Source organism: Hoplias malabaricus, chromosome 1, assembly GCF_029633855.1.
Source record: "Hoplias malabaricus isolate fHopMal1 chromosome 1, fHopMal1.hap1, whole genome shotgun sequence".
In the NCBI taxonomy this organism is placed as follows: Eukaryota; Metazoa; Chordata; class Actinopteri; order Characiformes; family Erythrinidae; genus Hoplias; species Hoplias malabaricus.
The window spans coordinates 47,226,907-47,246,954 of record NC_089800.1 but is presented as its reverse complement, the minus strand read 5'-3'; the positions used below and the strand labels follow the sequence as shown (position 1 = coordinate 47,246,954).

The following is a 20,048-nucleotide window of genomic DNA, read 5'->3' as shown; positions in this document are numbered from 1 at the left end:
GGCTGAATCCCAAATGCAGGAGCCTGTGTTAAACTGTCATGTAGTGCACTACACAGGGAGCAGGGGCACCTTTGAGGTTCAGTCACTAAACGATATCGTATATGAAGCGACATCTAACGAAATAAAAGTGAAATAAATCGTACTGTAAGATGTTATTTTGTATGGAACGCCAAAATGGCCAAAGCATCCAAAGAAATTTCATATATGTAGCAGTACGTGATACACGAAAGAAATGTATGTTTTAACATGTACATTATTGACATCTACAGGTGTTTGAACGTCTTAAGATGACAGAAAATGCTGCGTTAACACATAATTTTTTTGGAGAAGATACCAAACTCCTCAAAGACAATCACCTGGAGCAGGACTCAAACCCACAACCTCTAGGTCCTATATTGCAAAATGTATTCACTCACACCTCCAAAGCATTGAATTCAGATGTTCCAATCACATCAGTCATTTTAATCCAAGTGTCTGGGCATGCAGACTGCTTCTACAAATATTTGTGAAAGCAGGAGCTCTGCATAGTACCATGACTGGATGCTAACTTACTTCATGTGGCGTTCAGATTAGCTCAAGAATGGTTTTCTTTCAGTGCTCATGAGTGGTTTTGTTTGCACATGGTATTTTCTTGTCTACCAGGGTAACCTACATTTTCCTCCACTTTCAAGTGTTTTACTTGTTTTAATTAATTAATTAATTAATTAATTAGTTTGTTTATTTATTTTATTTTATTTTTAATTTTTTATCTTAGAACATAGACAAGGGGTGATAAAAAATTTGTGAGAAATAGTAAGTGTGGCGGGATAGTGAGATTACAGCACATTAGTCTTACTGCCAATGTTTAATAATAAGGGGAAATTGCAATACACCTGAGGAAACCTGACTCTGGTCACTGACCTGTTGCCAAATAACCTTATTTATTTATTTATTTATTTATTTATTTATTGTACAATTGCACAGCTTTACCAGTTGTTTCTGGCTTTGTGCAAACTTTTTTGGAACATGTTCCTGGACGTATTTTATTTATTTATTGTACAATTGCACAGCTTTACCAGTTGTTTCTGGCTTTGTGCAAACTTTTTTGGAACATGTTCCTGGACGTATTTTATTTATTTATTGTACAATTGCACAGCTTTACCAGTTGTTTCTGGCTTTGTGCAAACTTTTTTGGAACATGTTCCTGGACGTATTTTATTTATTTATTGTACAATTGCACAGCTTTACCAGTTGTTTCTGGCTTTGTGCAAACTTTTTTGGAACATGTTCCTGGACATATTTTAAAAAGTCAGTTTCATTTGAAATAGCTTTTGTGCTATTTTCAAGTATATATAGGGTTTTAATATTTTACACATTACTACATTCTGTTTTATATACACATTTTGCACAATGTCCCAATTTCTTTCTTTCTTTCTTTCTTTATTTCTTTATATATTTTTTGGAAAATGTGACTTGTATTGTATTACAACTACATTCCAAATATTACTTCAATTACTTGTAATATTTCTACAAGTACTACTACAACCACTACAAGAAAAACTTCTTACAAAGGTCTACAGAACTACTTTTAGATTCTGGTTACTCAATACAAATCCAAGCTGCTGAATTTAGACCATCGTGTCACAGAAAATCCATAAAATTAGATGGTGACTGTAAAGCAGCAAAATCCTTGAATTCACTGGGAAAATTTACAAATTAATTTCTAGTCACAGAGTCACAAACAAGTCAGAACTTAAAGAGCTTCAAGATCACTCTTGGGAAGGGTGTGGTATTTGTTGCCTGTAGTGTTTGCATTAAAAAAACAAAAAACAAAAAAAAAAAACAGGTGGACCCAGAATTACACACAGAGTTGTTGAGACCGGTTTTACCGGTCACAAACAGTTCCTTTTTTATCCATGTTCAGAATATGTTCATTTTGAAGACCGGCCTTGACATATTAAATAAACTTGGTGATCAATGCACCTCCATTAAGCCTCTTTGAACTGCTTTGAAATCTCACATTGGTTATACACAGCTAATTGGCACTCAACCCAGTGTGACTCACAGCTGCTTGTGTTGCTTGAAAGTAAAAAGCCCATTTTCATGTGTTGTTTCATTTATTTTGTCCACTCCCCGTTAATCTCACACTCACAACATACATGCGGCTCAGAATCCAATAGAATGTACAGTCTCATCACAATGTGACATGTAATACAGTTCCCTCTGTCTGTATACAGTACAGTGAATATGAATAGTTATAGGACCCTGAGATTTTCCGGTGCACACTTTTAGGGCGGGGAGTGCACTAATCATCATGTTTGCTCCAAGTACTGGTAGAGCAAGTTTTTGCATTGCTCCTTAAACAACTTCATAGTCTGCTCTTTTTCCAACGGAAACCTCACACTTCTTATCTAGTAAGTCTTCCAGCGAATTTGAGTTTAAATGCCGTAAAGATTTTCCACGGCTGCATTTAGTTAATGTGTTGCTGTCACTGGAGGAAGGGAAGTTAGCTACTATATTTGCAGAGGCTCTGCATTTGCTTATAGTCAAAAGTTACTACACCTTTAAAGCTGCATCCCGTTTCTGACGTTTCTCTGAGTTGAACAAGGCAAGATGACTTGATTTTAGCTCTAACCATTCTCTGAAGTTTCCAAAACTGTAGAAGACAAAGAATAAGATATTACATATATATATAACTACATTTATGTGTTAAGATAACAGATTTTGGTTATTGCTTCAGTGTCATTTCAAAGGCTTAAGTATTAGGCTGTGTGTTCAGGAAGTAAACATCGGAGAGCAACTGACTAGCGAGACGTCAGGTATTTTGTTGTTGACTTTTGTATGTTTGGTTTTTGTAAGGCAGTGTGTTTGTAACCAGAAATAATCTGATCGAAAACTTCTTACATTGTCTTTGTAGACGAGCCCACAACTTTACAATCACAATGTTTACGGCACAAAACATCATAGGAGGGATACTGAATGTTATCAGGTTGGTATTATGCTTGTCATGTAACATATACGTTTTGATTTCCTAAACTCTTTCAGTCTTAAATTGAAATGCATTCAGTGGCTTTACTGTAATTGTTTTACCATTTAGTTTATTAAACAGCATTGTATTGTCTTTCTTTTGTTCTTCTGTCCATACGTTGAACAGCAATGTTAATCCTAACCAGTTTATGGTTTCTGATCCAGTAAGTAAATACCATTCTGTTTTTTCCATATTAATATTCTGTAAAATGTCAGCTAAAGTGTCTTAGCTGTAGATGTGTTTTACATGTTTTCTCACTGTGCCCCAGCCTCCAGTTAGAAGGCCACTAGCACATGCCCAGGCTAATCAAAATGAGAGTGATGAGGAAAGACAGTTTCGCAAAGTTTTCCAACAGCTTGCTGGAGATGTAAGTACTTTATATGTAAAGGTTTGCTGTGGTAAAAAGGTTTTTAACCCCTTAAGCCTTTATGAGGTCTTTTTTAATTCCTTTGTTGCATTGTTAGAATTGTGAGTCGCACTGTTATTAAAGCTTCTGGCATAAATAATAATATAATATTAATATTACAATTATTCCCAAATAGTTTAGTTCACAGTTCAAGAGCTTGAACTGTAAATGTAAACAAACAATCGTTCACTTAAGCCATGTTGTATATTATTATTTTTGGTGTGCATTGTTCATATCTTACAGTTTATATTGGCATGCCTGATCATATTAAGTGTAGATGGTTGCAGGTGTGTTGTGATATATGCATGTAGGGGCAAGTTTAACTTTCTATCTGTTAACTTCTGTCTGCATGCATCCACACACACACACACACACACACATGCAAACATGAGGGGCATTCAATAAGTTAAGAAAGAAAGAAAGAAACTTTATTGATCCCCAGGGGAAATTCAAGGTCTCAGTAGCTTACAGACATCACATACAACAATCACTAACAGCAATGGACTAATATATATATATATATATCAAAATCGACATAGAGTACTTCAATATACTATGAAGCTCACTGTAAGAATGATCAAACATAGCCTGGCAAGAATCTGTGATACTTCTGTGATAATAAGTTCCCCTTCATATTATCACACTTCTACACATTAATTAAATCTAACTTTCAGCTAGATTATCACTTTTATCAGAAAATCACTTTCCATTTAGTTCTTGCTTCAGATTTGGGAACAGATAAAATCACTCAGGGTTAAGTCTAGGATGTAAGGTGGATGACTGAATATTTGGTATCCACTGTCACATTTAGTTGATGGTTTAGTTTAGCAATTGCAATAATACTAATAATGAAAATGAGCTGATGTTAACTCTATATATACCCTTAGTAAGTATCACTTTTCTACAACCATTGTAAAATTACCTGCAAGGTTAGTAGATTATGTCAATAACGAAAATGTACATAACACGTATAAGTTAATGTTTGTTGTTAATAGCCATATTGTTGGTATGAATACATTTATATACACTACTTTTTCTTTAATCTTTTCTGATGAGGGTCATCTAGTGTTAACCAGTCTTTTCACCTATTCAGCCGTGGCAAAGAACCACATGCATTCTTTTATGTTTTTCACCTGTTATTTTCAGAGCAGTTGAAAGCCTTTGGGCTCATTTGTTATCTTCACACAGAAACTAAGGGAGTGGTTTGAACATGTAAATCCTCTCTGATTCTTTGGTTTGGAAGCATGACTGGTTCCTCCTCTTTACCACATTCCTACCATCGCGATGCAGGGTGTCTCAGAGTGGTTTGGAAGTGTGAAAATGGGTAGGGCTGTGTGAAAGATTATGTGTATGAAGTGTCACAGTGTATAATACTTGAAAGAAGACTGTGATATGTTCTGTTTACAAAAACATTGGAAAAAAACAGGCTTTTCAGTAACAAGAGTTAAAAATAACAAAGTATACACAAAATTGGGACTTTTAACAACCATGCATGAGTATCAACAAAACCCTTGAACCAAGAACTGACAATTGTTTAAGGGGTTTGGGATTACCGCTGTGAGAAAGTATAACGTACAACCATATCAGTTACACTGAGAGAAACACCCCAGACTTTAATGGGTTTTATTTTATTTTCCAGGACATGGAAGTGAGCGCTAATGAGCTGATGAACATCCTTAACAGAATTGTGTCCAAACGTGAGTGTGTTCAGCTTCCCTTAAAACCTGAGAATCAGCTAGTATTGCTGCATAGATCATATTCATGATGAAGAAGTTTTTCATTGCAAATCGTACTCAGGATTCTCCATGCCACAGTTACTAAAATGCTGATAATGGTGAGACCAATAACTCAGTACTGCATCTTTTGCCCACTTCTAGACCCTGAGCTGAAGACTGATGGCTTTTCAATTGAGTCATGCAGGAGCATGGTGGCAGTGATGGACGTATCCTTTCATGTGGACATGAGAGTCTATCGTGGACAAATATATCTTGGGTATTTTGTGCAACAGAATGCAAAAATTATGCAATAACAGAATAACTCTTTTTGTTTTACCTTGACTCTTCTCAAACAGTCTGACAGCTCTGGGAGACTGGGCTTTGAAGAATTTAAGTACATGTGGAACAATATCAAAAGGTGGCAGGTAAAACAGCTTTTTAAATGTTTAAGCATTTAACACATCAAGTCTATATCTATAACTGTATTGATGAATTTGATATTGTTTGGAACAGAACGTCTATATAAAATATGATGCAGACCGTTCTGGGACGATTGGGCCCACTGAGCTGCCAGGTGCATTCAGAGCAGCAGGTTAGTACAATGGCCATGATGAGTTGCCTACTACAGTCTCACAATGCTCTGACTTCTGTGAGTTCAGCATAATTACTCAGCAGTTATACTATTAACAGAAATAAAAAGAGTATTTTTTTTCTCTGTCCTCAGGGTTTCCTCTCAATGACCAGATGTTCCAGATGATCATTCGCAGATACAGTGATGAAACTGGCAACATGAACTTTGACAGCTACATTGGGTGCCTGGTGCGACTGGATGCAATGTGCCGTAAGTTATCTTTTTTCTGATATATAGTTAAACCTTGACGATGACAAAGGGTACAACAGAAGTAGACATAGTAACACAGATAGAGGAAAAAAGGGGAAGTAAGTTTTATTTTCATGGTAGCCCTCTATGAATTACATGTATCAGGCGTGTTGAGAAATCAAAATGACAATGCTCACAGGATTAAACAAGGGCAGGCATCACTCTAAGTTTCTTTCAAAGATTCAGAAACATCCTCATGTATCCAAAACTACTTTGGTTAATTTGATTCACAAGAGCACAGTTTTTACATTTTTCGCCTGAAAAACCTCTCATTTGGCATTCTCTTGAAACATTATGCATTTGGGGATTTCCATGTCAGAAGTATCATATTTTCTTAGAAATTGGCCATCCCAACATCGCAGGCTGTAAAGCAGGCTTTATAAAAACATGAGTGAAAGAGATCTCACTGAGATCTGTCACATTTTGGGGAAATCAAAGAGTGTATTTATTTAGTTTGATTTCAAACTAGCCACGCCCCACACCTGTGAGGTTAGTGTCATGTGACGTGTGTGTGTGTGTGTGTGTGTGTGTGTGTGTGTGTGTGTGTGTGTGTGTGTGTGTGTGTGTGTGTGTGTGTGTGTGTGTGTGTGTGTGTGTGTGTGTGTGTGTGTGTGTGTGTGTGTGTGTTCACAGGTGTTTCCAATCCTGGGATTTTTTATAATCTACCTCAGTGGGCTCTAGTATTTGCAATTCATGATGTTTGTTGTAAGGAAATGTTCCAATGGGTTTATGTGTTTGTGTAAATAAATCTTTCACATCTCCTTCGCTCAGCAAATCTGGCACTGCACATTTCCTGAAAATGCTTTAATGCAATTCATTTATGTGAACTTACAGGTGCCTTCAAAACACTTGATAAGGACCAAACTGGTTTGGTCAAAGTCAACATCAAAGAGGTATGAAAGCTATATTTAAATAAACCTGAAAAAATATTCTAACCACTAGGAACAGAATCTGTTACAATTCTTTTAGTTTTTTCAGATTGTGAATTGCTAAACTTTAACATTTACCCAAGTTACTTTTGTATAACTTTGTCCCCTTTCTTTCTACAGTGGCTGCAGCTGACTATGTACTCCTAAATCAAGAACAGTCTTCCGTCTTCAGTCCCATTTTTATAAATTTTCATCGTTCTTGGGTGGCAAACATCTGAAAAAAGTCTCAGTGATATAAAGCTTTTTACTTCACCAAAAACCAGAATGTTTCTTTAATGGGGCTAAATGTTATTGGCATGGCAATATAGGTCATAATGTGTCTTGCCACAAGGGGACACCATTGTGTTTACAAACAAAGGCTCTCGTCTTCGTAGCTGACCAAAGAGGTAGTACTCCTTGGCACAAAGATATTTTGGGTTCAGCATAACTCAGGCATACATTAAACATGAACCCCATTTAATCTGTAATTCCAGTAATCTTTAAATATTTTAGGTCATGTCATAACATTTAAGAGATTTGTGAACATTCCATTTTATTGTGCCTTACATTGATCCAAAAATGTGCATTAAACTGCTTACTTTTCAACAAAAACAAATGTAATCTTTTTTGAAAAATTTTGAGAACCTGTACTGTGTGTGTACTGTGAGATGAAAGGCCATGTATGTATATTTGTTTTTGTGACATCACAAAAAAATAATTCAGAATATTTTGAAAAGGCTAGCAATATTTATTTCTTACAGATTTATGGAAAAGCACTATAGCTAAATGTTTGTTAATATTCAGATTGATATCCTCTTCAGCGACCACACGTACCATTGTATTGTTACTACTCCTAATTATATATATATATATATATATATATATATATATATATTTTTTTTTTTTTTTTTTTTTTTTTGTTTTTTTTGACTATTGGAAGTTATGGAGTAATACGTTAGGCGAATAAACAAAAATTGTGCTGTAATATTTCCTGAAAATGTAAGTGAGTTGTCTAAGAGAAGAGGACTTAGTACTGAGGTTTTGCTGGTTCGATTCCCACGATTGGTGTTCTGATGAGTTGTGCTACCTTGTCGAAATGTGCTGTTATACAGTACTTTTATACGTACAGTTGTTTAATTAAAACAGTGGGTGAGATAAATGTAGTTGATGTATCAGAAAATGCTGCCTACATAAAAATAAGGAGGAGATATGCACCTTATTAAAGTAAGTATAAGATTATTACTGTGATAAGGAATGGTTTTATATGTTTTACATTTAATTCGTGGTGTAGAGATTTGGTACAATCAAGCAAATAATTACAGTAGACTAAGATTGTGAAATCCACCGGAGAAAAACCGATTTAACACAAAAACAAACAAACATAAAAACATTGACATTTTGGGTCTGAGCATGCGCAGAACTGCAAAGTAGCACGACAAGGTAGCACGACTCGACAGAACACCGGTGGATGAGGTGCCCTTGAGCCCCTAGTGCACGCGCGCGTGTGTGTGCTTTCACTGCCATAGATGGGTTAAATGTGGAAGACATATGTTGTACAATGATAATACTTGCACATTTAAAAGAAAAAAAGTTCCCTATAAAGGTGTTCTTTATTTGTCACTTGGAAACTCAAAACTCAACTCGCAACATGTAACGTAATTAACTGCTAATCAACGTGTACGTAGAATGTAGTAAAGGAGGAAGCTAAACAAGCGTTGCTAGGTGACCACAGACCTTTAGAAATGAAGACGGTACTGACACTGACTGACACTTCACCAGCCAATAGGCACAGAGATGGGATGAACGCCCCAGCCAATAGAATCGCGGCGCGTTGAATGGGCGTGTCCACAGCTTCACCTGAGCTGGAAGAGAGCGGGGAGCTGCTCAACGATGCTAAAATCAGTTCCGTGAGTAAATACAGGTGTTGCCTTTGAGCTCAGAGAAAAAGCTCTTTGTCTTAGAACCAGACGAAAGAAGTGAAAGCTTCACAAACATACAGTTTTCCTTTTTCTGAAAAGGTGAGTCCTTATGGATTTTATAACTAAAGCTTTAAACAGGGGAAGTTTTTATACAATCTGTAAGATCAATATTGTAGCGTAAAGATGTGAGGACACCGATGTGAGGCATAACTGGTCATGCGATATTCTTGTTTTATTACATGTTATATTGTTTTAGATTACATTAAATGTAATCTTTAAAAAAACTACACACTCAATAAGCTGGCACTAGATGTTTTAGTATTTTATTCTGGCACTCTTACAGCATACGTGAAAAATAACCATTCAGTGCAGCTGTTGTTCTTGCTGTGTGGCTGGTCTTCACTTTTTCCGTACAGATAAGGATTGTTTGAGACCACAATTTTCTTTATAAACGTTTTTCCAGGATAGCATTGTTTCTGAAGCTCTGCTTGTGATATTAAAAATATAAGCTGAAAATCCCACCTGTGGTTTAAACACCAGTGTGTAAAGCAGACTGATGAATTATACAGTGGGTTGTTATGCCCTTGGGAATGCTGGGTACTCACAGGAATATATCTTGCCCTTTTCAGATGGGAATCAATGGGTGTTTTAGGGATTTGAAGCCTCTGCACGCTAAACCCGCAATAATAGATTGAGACTAATAGGCTGGTATACTTAGTATGAAAATTAAAAAGCTGACTTGCCCTGTATGCTCAAGTTTTATTGTGTGTTAAATGTTAATGGCTTCAACCTCTATCACATATGTCAATAATAAAATGTCAACAGAGTGTGACTACATTTAAAAAACACTGACACTCAAGCTGTAGCTGAGACATGATTCAGGTTTCTCAGCAGGAGGTTGGAGACTGCTAATCTCCAGCTGTGTCAATGGTACAAACATTATTTCCAGTTTTTTTAATAGGTTTAATTAAATACAGTAATAAGAGGAAGCATGAGGCAGATGGACACAGATTCAGAAAAAAACAATGTATATATGGAATTGGACATGAATGACAAGAAAGCTCACTTGTAAAGATCCTTTCTACTGTGCGTAGCGGTAATATAATAAACACTTACCTTTTACCATTTATTCTCATGTTATATAATGGTATTACTGTCAAAAACATACTTGTTTCCAAGATACACAATTCTAAGCAATTTAAACCAAATAAACACTATAAGATATAAAAATGTTTTATGTGTTCACTTTTAAAGAAAGTCCCTTGGATAAGACTACAGCAACACAGCACTTGACTGTCTTTTTAAAATTAAATAATTCTAAAACAAAATATCATAAAATAAAAAAGACTTTGGACACATCAACTGAGGCTGAATGCATTGAATTTATACATTAATGTTATATTTTTTATTTATATATTAATGTCATTTGAGGGTATTTATTTCTATAGGCACCATGGACTTCAGCCCTAGCTGTGTCTCCCAGCATGTTGCATTCACAGAGACAATGTAATTAGAATGCAATTATACTTTTGTTCACACACAGCATCTGCAGCTCCTTTATGTGATTCAGCCTGTTCAACAAATGGTCATAGACAAAGAAAGCTTATGACCCAGAGGGTTGGGGAAAGTAATATTAACCTTAAATTGTCCTGTTTCACCTCCGTCTCCTACAGTCTTCAAACAAATTCAGCAAAAATATTTTTCATCTTGAAATAACTCAATGTGTGGAATAAACTGAATTTAATACAGTGCCTTTCTGCATACATACATATGTGAAAAGATCCTGTAAGTCACATAGTAGCTTCAGATAACTGATGGTAACAACCAGTCATCCTTTAGTTAGACATTAATAAATGTTCTGAATGAATAGGTAATTTTCAGAAATATATCATGGGAAGGTATTTATAGAGGCTTTTTTGACCACCTTCTCCATTGTCTTAGTTAAACACAAGCACAATGTTCTGAGATGATTAGAGGTTCACTGATCTGTAATTTACCACTGTCGGTGTCCTTGATTTGTTATTTAGCCTGTAATTAATGAAAGAGGACAACTGTGCTGAGAGTGTGGCTGTTGTAGACACTGCAGTAGTTTTAGATCTACTGGGGTCTTATTTGCTTAAGCATTTACATGATGTGTTCTGTGATCTCATCCATTTTAAATAGGCCAAATATACCTCACAGTCTGAGATCATGGTGAAGTTTGTCTTCTCTAAGAATAACTGTGCTTCCCTCTTCCCTTGTCGTTTTTTTTCCTCCTGTGGTATACTATCGTAGCTAAGATGGCTGGAGACTCCTCCCTGAGATCTGAGGTGGAGGAAATACAGAGGAGAGCCAACAAGGTCACAGATGAGGTAACACCTCCACACAGTGTATAAAAAAACTCAACACAAGAAACTTATGCTTTTAGGGTAGTGATGGTCATCATTAAAACCCTCCAAAAATTCTTAGTGAGAGACATTTTTAATAGCTTGGCTTGCTTCAATTAGGTAAAGAGGGAAAATGAGCTTAACATCAGATTCAACAATTAGACTGATCCTGGACCTAATACTTAGTTATAAATATGACGCCTTACTGTGTATTCACTATTATATATTTTATAAGTCCAATCTAGAGCTTTCTCAAAAAATAGAGACTGTTAAGGCAGTAATGTGCAATATAATTAATGCTCTTTATTAAAGAAAAAGCCTTGGCTGATCAGGTAACCTTATAGGCTTTATTTTGGCCAACTAGTATATTTTTATGGCATGCTGGGTATTCTACAGGGGTAGAATGAATGCAAGCGCAAAACAGTATAAAATCCTGAGTTCTGTGAAACTGATAAGGTATGTGTAAGGATCGCGGGGCGGACTGACGGACGCACTTGCTAAAACACAGTATACTTTTATTGAAACAAAGAGGTAACAAAACAGACAAACTTGGAATAAAGAAAGACCTAGACAGAGAGAATTGGACAGAGAACGAAACAGAAACCTAGACAGAGGGAGCTAAACAGGCCAAAGAGCACAGAAATGGAAACAGATGAGGTGTACCAGCTTGAAGGGAAAACAGATTAAAGAGACACACACTGACTTGAATGGGATGAGAATGAGATACAGACGAGATAAATCGGCTTGTGAGCATAACGGTGGAAGCAAACCGAAATGAGGAACAGACGAGACAGACTAGGGAGCAAATGAAGGGAGGAACAGCAGAGACAGATTTCTGCAAAACGAAAAGTGGAATGTCCAACAAAGAGGAAGTCACACAAAGGAACTTAAATGCACAACACAGACAAGGGACACCTGGAACAGATAACGAGGGGGCAGGATTACAAATGACACTGATGAGGAGGAACTAAGGCGGGACAAGGGCGGAGACAACAACAAAATTCCATGTGCCAGAGCACATGGCCGGGAAAACAGACATGACAGAACCAGGTTTTGACTGTATGGATATAATTGTACATTGCAAAGTGCTGCACAATATGAAAAATTATATATTAATTACATGTTTTCAAGGATTCTACTTGAAGTGTGGGCCCAGGTACTGGCAAATACAAGCAGGAGTTTAAACATTCATAATGCAATTAAATGGACAGAATTGGTCATGTGCTGGCACATTTTTCAGCAGTTACAGTTGGTTCAGAACTGTTTGGGCTGTACCGAAAGCAAGTGTCGTGAAAGGCTGAGTTCATCTCTAGTCAACATCATGTTGGAAAAAGATCAGCTGTCCTATTTCCCCAGTTACTGCATGTACTTCCTATACCTCCTGCTCCTTTGCTCTCCTTGATTCCTCTGCATTCTTCCAGGGGAGGAGAGGAGCAGTAGTAAAGGAGGCAGAGGAAAGGAGCAGTAGCAAAATTTTTAGGAAGCACCTTAAGCTGTAGAAAATGGAAAGAAAACTGGTTTTACTATTTTTTTTTTCTTCATATTCTTCTAGCATTCTTCACAATTGTAACAAAAAACACTTTTTATTAAATTGAGAATTTGTTTCCTCACTATTTGCTAGCGCTCCAGTCTGTGTTGAAATCGGTCTATCGTGTTTATGAAGCCCCAGTGTCTGTAAATGAATGAAAAACAATCTGGCTCTCTCTAGTATGCTAGTCTTTCTCTGTCTCTCCTCCGCTCGTGGCAGAGGCATCTTGTTTTTAGGCAATGGCAATGCTCCATACATGGGTAATCTTGACTTATATTTGCTGTTTCAGATCATTTAAGATGTAAATGTCTCCAAACTCGGGAGATGGCCAACCGCATTACCAAAAGAGTTACAGACAGGTTTCTGTGGTAATTCAAACAGTGAAACTCACAGACACTGTTCCACTTTAAAAGACGCTGAGCTTGATGCTGTTTTTCCCCACAATTGTAATGGTTCCCTTTAAAAGAATCTGAGCTTCTGAATGTAAATAAACATCTGAATGTAGTCCCAGGCACATGTAGCTTTATTTATAATTGTAGCATGACATTTTCTTTTGCAATGCCATCTTAGGGCTTGAAAGTCATATATCTTTAATAGTGGTTTCTGGCCATGCCCTACAAGGACTGAGATTCCTCTGGATTCTCTGGTATCTTTTCACAATATTATGTACAGTCAACACATTTTTAAACATTTTTTTTTACAATCCTGTCATGAATTTTGGCACAAAGTGGTAAGCCATATACAAATTCACCTGTGTTAAATCAACCCTATCCATGTTAAATTAACACATGTTAAAATTTAACTTTCTTGTTATACATTTTATTCACCTGCTTATAATGTAATGCTTTAAAAGATAGACATTAATTTTTTGTAAACATTTTCACTCTTATTTTGCCCCTGCCCTATTAAATATTAAATTTGTTTATATTTACAAAACACAGACAAGTTGAAAACACAGGAAACCTTTTCTTTGAACATTGGTCCATTAAACAGTATTTCAAGAGAAATACCACATCACATATTTATGCTTTTATTGCTTTTTAGATTTCCTTGGAAATGGTATTCAAACAAAATTCATAACTCTTTTTGATGGTTAAAATGACTTTTAGAAGGCCTTTAATTTATCAGTTAATATGTTGGTTGCTACTGATGTACTGTTGTTCTATGAGATTTTGTACTGCATGATTATGACATAAGTAAGAGTGACTATCTCAGTAATTACTGTTCAGTGGACTTGTTTAGCAGAAGTGACATCACCTCCACTGCTCCATTAGGTAAAGGTTATTGCAGGTCTGTTCTATTCCCATGTCTCTGCCAGGCACACACTATATAATCTCCTACAGGTGCAATGCTAGACTAAGAACAGCTAAACATCCTGATTTCATGGAAACAATGGAATGATTAGTGACCATTACTATCATTTGGACCAAGTCAGGATAGCAAATTATTCTGTTTTGCTCTGATACATAATTTTGTTCTTTTACTTACAGTCACTCGAGAGCACCCGAAACATGAGGCTTCTGTTAGAAGAGGTGAGATCTTTATACTTTATACTATACTTCACTGTCTTTCCAGTTTTATCTGTATGACAATTCTTTTGTCACTAACCTTAATATCCATGAGTTGCTGTGGTAATTCAAACAGTGAGTAAAAACATACAATTTAAACTTCAGCCATGTACAAACATTAGTTTGTCTCATCAAACATACCGTTTCACAAAGACATGGAGCTTCTGAATGTAAACAAACCAGAGAGAACTGCAATTCCCCACAGTCATAGACGTTTAATTGACTTGAACAGGGAGCTGTGTCGATGGCATGAGCTCAGAGATTGTTATCATGTCTATGAAATGTCTTTTAATGTATCCAGGCATGTTGCCATAATAAAGGAAATGAGCAGTGACTCCTGTTTTTTGTATTCTATGAAATAGTTCTTTTGTGCTGGACCCTGGGCGCAACCATATCACCATGTAGCTGAAAATAAGAACACCTGTGATGTACAAACACAAACATGCATGTACACACAGTGCAAATTAGGGACACACCCATGCAACATTAAATTTGATAAGACATTTCCATTTCCATGTGGTCATCTGGAGTTGCTATTCATTCAATAGCATATTATTATAATAAAAATATACTGTAACACTAACACTGTATGGCAGCCTTCATAAATCTACATGACACGAACGGAAGCTCTTCCTGATTCACTGTAATTAGGGTGGGGTTTTTTTTCTAACTTTTTACATAAGCTGATCAACACAATGGTGCAGTGAAGGGCTAACAGACAACAATCCATCTGCGCTTGTATTTCTTCTCTCTAAACTTGCTTTAAAACCTGAGAACTAACAATACACACATTAAAATGATTAGCAAAAATTACAGAAAAGGGTACAGAATACAGAAATGAAACTCTTTTTTTTTGTTTTGTTTACATGTATGAAAGTGTACAACAGAGAGAGAAAAGCTAACTCAGTGATAATTCACTTTTACACATTGGATCACACTTAGTCTCAGTGAATCTTACAAGAAGCTGTGCTTCTTTCTCTTTTATATTATTGAAATATACACGATTTTACATATGTTTATTTGATTCCTCTCATTATAAAGCACTACGTTTGTTCACATTGTATGTATCCTCACTTTTTTCCCAAATTAAAGTGACGGGGTGTGGACCCAGAATGTTCTTTAACTCTGACACCTCTGCAAGTTGGGGTTAACTCTAGGCAAATTACTCAAATAAGGGTCAAAATGATAAAAGTGAGTAAACTATATTTAGCATGTTTTTAAGTGTGAACACCAATTAGGGGTGTTCCATGAACTCCAGTAGTAAGAGTCCAGAGTCTGCCAACCCCAGTAAGGTCATGAATCCCTGAAACAAAAGCAGGCAAAATAATGACTACACCAAAAAAGAACTAGATCCAGTACATGGTGTTAAAATATATGTGAATTTTATCAGGAATGTATCCTGTCAACCATTAATTATTTTGAATTGAAGGAGAGTAAAAAAGTATGAAAAGTATGAGTTATTCTGAAAGTATGAATTATTATGAAAACACTCTTGATTTTTATTGTGAAAGACAATTAATTACTTAATATTATAAATACATAATTTTGAAACTTTTTTAAATTATTAATTTATTTATGTTGGCGCAGCACTGTGGCTATCCCCACTCTGGGTGACTGTCTGTATGGAGTAAATGTGTTCTCCCAGTGTCCACGTGTATTTCCTCTGGGTGATCTGGTTTCCTCCCATTGTCCAAAAATACATGTTGTTAGGTGAATTCGTGACTCAAAGTGTACATAGGTGTTAGTGTGTGAGTGAATATGTGTGTGGAATGAATAGATGTGGTATATTTATTTATATCTTCTGGCAACATTAACATGAAATCACACTGCATGTTAACTGTCATATGGCCGTATGGACACTGTTTTAGAGTAATTTGTTACCAAATATTCAAATTTCAAACTGGAAATATCCCTGTCCCATGCACATTATAAAGTTCAATGGTTTAATGTATGTTCATACTGTATATTGACTGAAGTGTTTTTGTTTATATATTGGCTGTATGGAATGATACATTTTCCAATATAAACTGTTTTATAGAGCAAAGATGCAGGAATCAAGACACTGGTGATGTTAGACGAACAAGGCGGTAATTATATAATGACTCTAATGTGGATAATTTACCTGCTGTGGCTACAATTTCTTTTTTTGCTTAACATTTTATTCATATATATATATATATATATATATATATATATATATATATATAAACAGTTGCCTATTTGCACTGTGGTGATTGAGCAACTATGAATTTTCTATAAACTTTTTGCTTATTTCTGCACCAATATGAGTTAAATTACAAATTACACATGTTCACACACCTCAAAACTAAAACCCAGTAAAACAAATTAGACATATTTTTAGCCATTTGTCTTTACAAAAGAAAATGTTCCTGTAGGATAAACAGTGATTGGAAATTGGTGTCTAATTAAATGTTGTTCTTTTTTTTTATATAAACCAAATTTTCATCCAAATATTAGTCATCTCGAATTCCACCCTTTTGCTATTAATTAAACTCTCCCTATCCTTTACGATGCCACTAACACTGGTACTGAGTATAAGCATGCACTGTGAACCATACATTTTTTGCACTGTCACTAATGCAGTCACACTTGATATCTCAGGTCTGAATGAATGGGTTAAAATTCCTGCAAGCAGATGTGCTGGACTGGTCAAACATTTAATTACTTCCTTATCTTGAGTAAAAATCTAACAATGTCACATATATATATTCTAAATGGTTCTCCAAATTTCAATCACTGCTGAATGCATATATAATATGGTACATTAGCTCATGTAAATGCTTCCGATTCACATTAATATTTGACACTGAGGATATATTAAGTATATTCTTTACTGTGATATTGAGTCACAGCACACTTTTGTACATATAAAATGTATAAAATCTCTTACCAAAAGCAGATTTTGTAACAACGCGAGCATAACTGGCTTTTAAAATAGATATAGTGCAAATGTCAAATACAAATATTCAGGTTTTAAAAGTATTTTTCTCTATTACGATTAAAAAAACCTAAAAAATAAAACTAAATATAGTGATAAATATGTATAATGGAAAAAGTACTATGACATTTATGTTACTATCCATCCACCTTTAATTTTGTGTTTATATTTAAAACAATCTATTCCTTCACAAATGTGCTTTTTAGAACAACTGGAGCGGATTGAAGAAGGGCTTGACCAGATCAATCAGGACATGAGGGAAGCTGAGAAAAATCTCACAGACCTGGCCAAGTGCTGTGGTCTGTGCTCCTGTGATAAGTATTCATTGCCTCTGTATTTTTTTGCTATGATGTCTTTGTGCCAAAAGCTTTGTGTATATTTTTGTCATAGTTTCCTCAATACATTAAATGTAGTCATTTAGTCAAGACATGTTTGATATATGGTACAGGAGCTTAAGGTAACGTTTATATGAAGTATATTCAGTAGGACTCTATGAAATAAGTTTTAATATGACTACCATTAGCTGTGTGACATTTGCTTGAATGTTTGGACAGCAGTATATCATTCTTTTCATGAAAAGTAGAAAAAAGTGTTTAGGCAGGGTTTACTAGGCGATATGGACTAAAATGTTATCACAATCAGTCTTACTTTATCAAAAATCAAAATCGCAATCAAAAAAGTTGTTTCAAATATTTATCAGAACATAATGCAGTGTATGCAAACACCCAAATTCACAAGGAGAGATTTCACTAGATCTGGGTAAATTCACATTTTGATTATTCTCACACAATCAAAAATAAACTAAAAAACTGTTACATAATACTTTTACCATAAAATAATGTTACCTGTGTCCTGAATACTTTCTTAAACACAAACAAATCCAGTCACATTCCGGAGACTAAAAATGCTATATTTAACTGTGCCTAAATACAAGCACAGCAAATTCATGACCATTTCCTCCTCACTACCTGTATATAAACAGATATAATGTCTGTTGGGAGACTGTACAGCAATTATACACTCAAAAAATTTATGACTGGCTACTCAAAGGTGTCCACTGGAGTGAGTGTGTAAGTGAATGTGGGTTTGTGTGAGTGTGTGGTGCCCTGAAATGGACTGGCGCCCTGCCCATGGGTGTGTCCCTGCTTTGCACCCAATGATTCCAGGTAAGATCCTGACCCACCTCGACCTGGATAAGAGGTTACAGATGAATAAAGGAATGAATGAATGGGTTTTTCCCCTTTCATCTCTCCCCATTTTCCATGGTGTTAATGTCTGTTTTTAATATAAAGTTCTATATTCTTACTATGCCAATGATAAGTGCAATTTTTCATATATTTACGTTTAAGGCACTTTGGCAGATGCTTTATGTGAAGTGCTTTTGAAATTACAATAAATCTAATAAATAAATAAACTATGGAGGGATGAATTGAAATGTGCACTCAAGGGTATGAATGTTTTTTAAAGGAATTAGATGTAAGGATGTTAAACTGGCAGGTTTCTTAATTTTCTTTCAATGTGAATGTCTCCAGGCTAAAGGACTTTGAGGCAAGCGGAGCCTATAAAAAGGTGTGGGGTAATAATCAGGACAGAGTGATGTCCACTCAGCCCCCATCTCGTGTTGTGGATGAGAGAGAGCAAATTACTATGAGTGGTGGATACATTAGAAGGTCCTATAATGTTACTTTTCTTTAAAGTAATGTAATTTCACTTTAGTCCAATATTTTGACAGCATGTGTTTGCATGTCTCCACCAGAGTGACCAATGATGCTCGCGAGGATGAGATGGAGGAGAACCTGGCCCAGGTGGGCAGTATCCTTGGGAATTTGAGAAGCATGGCACTTGATATGCGCAATGAAATCGATACCCAGAACATCCAGATTACCAACATACAGGAAAAGGTCTGTGTGTTGTTATGTTTATTTCTCTTTTACTTTACCATATATATATACCAATAATATGAAATTAAACTTTTATAATCCATTCAAAAATAGTGTTTTTGTTTTATCCTCTTTTAGACCAGTGGCAACGAGTCTCGCATCAATGAGGCCAATCAGAGGGCTAACAAGTTAATATCAAGATAAACATGAAGGGGAGACACTGCTCTATTCACCAGTTTATATGTCTTTCCCACATCACACACAAGTATACAAGTATAAAACATAAAACTGAAACAATCATTTTGAAAGCCATTATGGAATACATTCATTTAAATTGAACATATTGTATTAATTTATTTTTCAGTTTTTTCACAATTTTAAGGACTTTTACTATATATATTTTTTTTTTGCCATTTAGATTTTCTCTTAAGTTCATCTTTATGTATGAAGTTAGCATTTGATTATTGTAGCTACATATAAATGACAGTTTACCTATGAAATAAACATTGTCATTGACTACAAATACAAGTGAAAATGTATTGATATTTTATAAATCTGCTCCTTTCAAATGGCTTAAACATTCATTTTTAAAGCTAATGTGTGCTGTCACAAATTGTCTAAAGGAAAAAATAATACTTTAAAGTGGGGTTTTCGTTTTGGGTTTTAATTATTAGATTTTTGTATTTTGCAGAGGTTTAGCTAATAAAGATTATGCTTTTTTTTAATAAGACATATGTTTACTCTCGCTTGCGCCATCTGCTGGTGAAGCTGTGAAATTCAATGAGAATCATGGGCTTAAAATGGAGGCCTTGAGAGCACTACCAGATCCTACTGTATGAGACATATTTAAATGAAGAAGTACAAACTTCATCAACCCACGAGCAATACTGAATCGCCATAGACTTGCATCGA

General features: G+C 35.5%; 2 protein-coding genes across 6 annotated transcripts; both read left to right on the top strand.

The window, feature by feature from the left end:
* Nucleotides 1-2,250: 2,250 nt before the first annotated feature.
* On the top strand, nt 2,251-7,735 carry capns1b (calpain, small subunit 1 b). Of its 3 annotated transcripts, XM_066678541.1 has the most exons (12): nt 2,452-2,587; nt 2,720-2,798; nt 2,897-2,968; nt 3,134-3,170; nt 3,276-3,374; nt 5,053-5,110; nt 5,291-5,355; nt 5,485-5,553; nt 5,642-5,720; nt 5,853-5,969; nt 6,843-6,901; nt 7,058-7,735. In XM_066678541.1, the coding sequence occupies exons 3-12, from the start codon at nt 2,922-2,924 to the stop codon at nt 7,082-7,084; spliced, it is 657 nt and encodes a 218-aa protein (XP_066534638.1). In that variant the 5' UTR covers nt 2,452-2,587; nt 2,720-2,798; nt 2,897-2,921; the 3' UTR covers nt 7,085-7,735. The 3 variants fall into 3 exon arrangements, with proteins under 3 accessions (XP_066534620.1, XP_066534638.1, XP_066534629.1); XM_066678523.1 differs by lacking the exons at nt 2,452-2,587; nt 2,720-2,798 and adding an exon at nt 2,251-2,393 and having other exon boundaries at nt 7,058-7,733; XM_066678532.1 differs by lacking the exon at nt 2,452-2,587 and having other exon boundaries at nt 2,649-2,798.
* A 966-nt stretch (nt 7,736-8,701) lies between these two features.
* zgc:101731 (SNARE_SNAP25N and SNARE_SNAP23C domain-containing protein) lies at nt 8,702-19,401 on the top strand. Of its 3 annotated transcripts, none has more exons than XM_066684095.1 (8): nt 8,702-8,823; nt 11,110-11,186; nt 14,220-14,261; nt 16,336-16,384; nt 17,463-17,574; nt 18,789-18,926; nt 19,013-19,157; nt 19,275-19,401. In XM_066684095.1, the coding sequence occupies exons 2-8, from the start codon at nt 11,115-11,117 to the stop codon at nt 19,338-19,340; spliced, it is 624 nt and encodes a 207-aa protein (XP_066540192.1). In that variant the 5' UTR covers nt 8,702-8,823; nt 11,110-11,114; the 3' UTR covers nt 19,341-19,401. The 3 variants fall into 3 exon arrangements, with proteins under 3 accessions (XP_066540192.1, XP_066540182.1, XP_066540200.1); XM_066684085.1 differs by having other exon boundaries at nt 8,814-8,934; XM_066684103.1 differs by lacking the exons at nt 8,702-8,823; nt 11,110-11,186 and adding an exon at nt 12,886-12,989.
* Nucleotides 19,402-20,048: the final 647 nt, after the last annotated feature.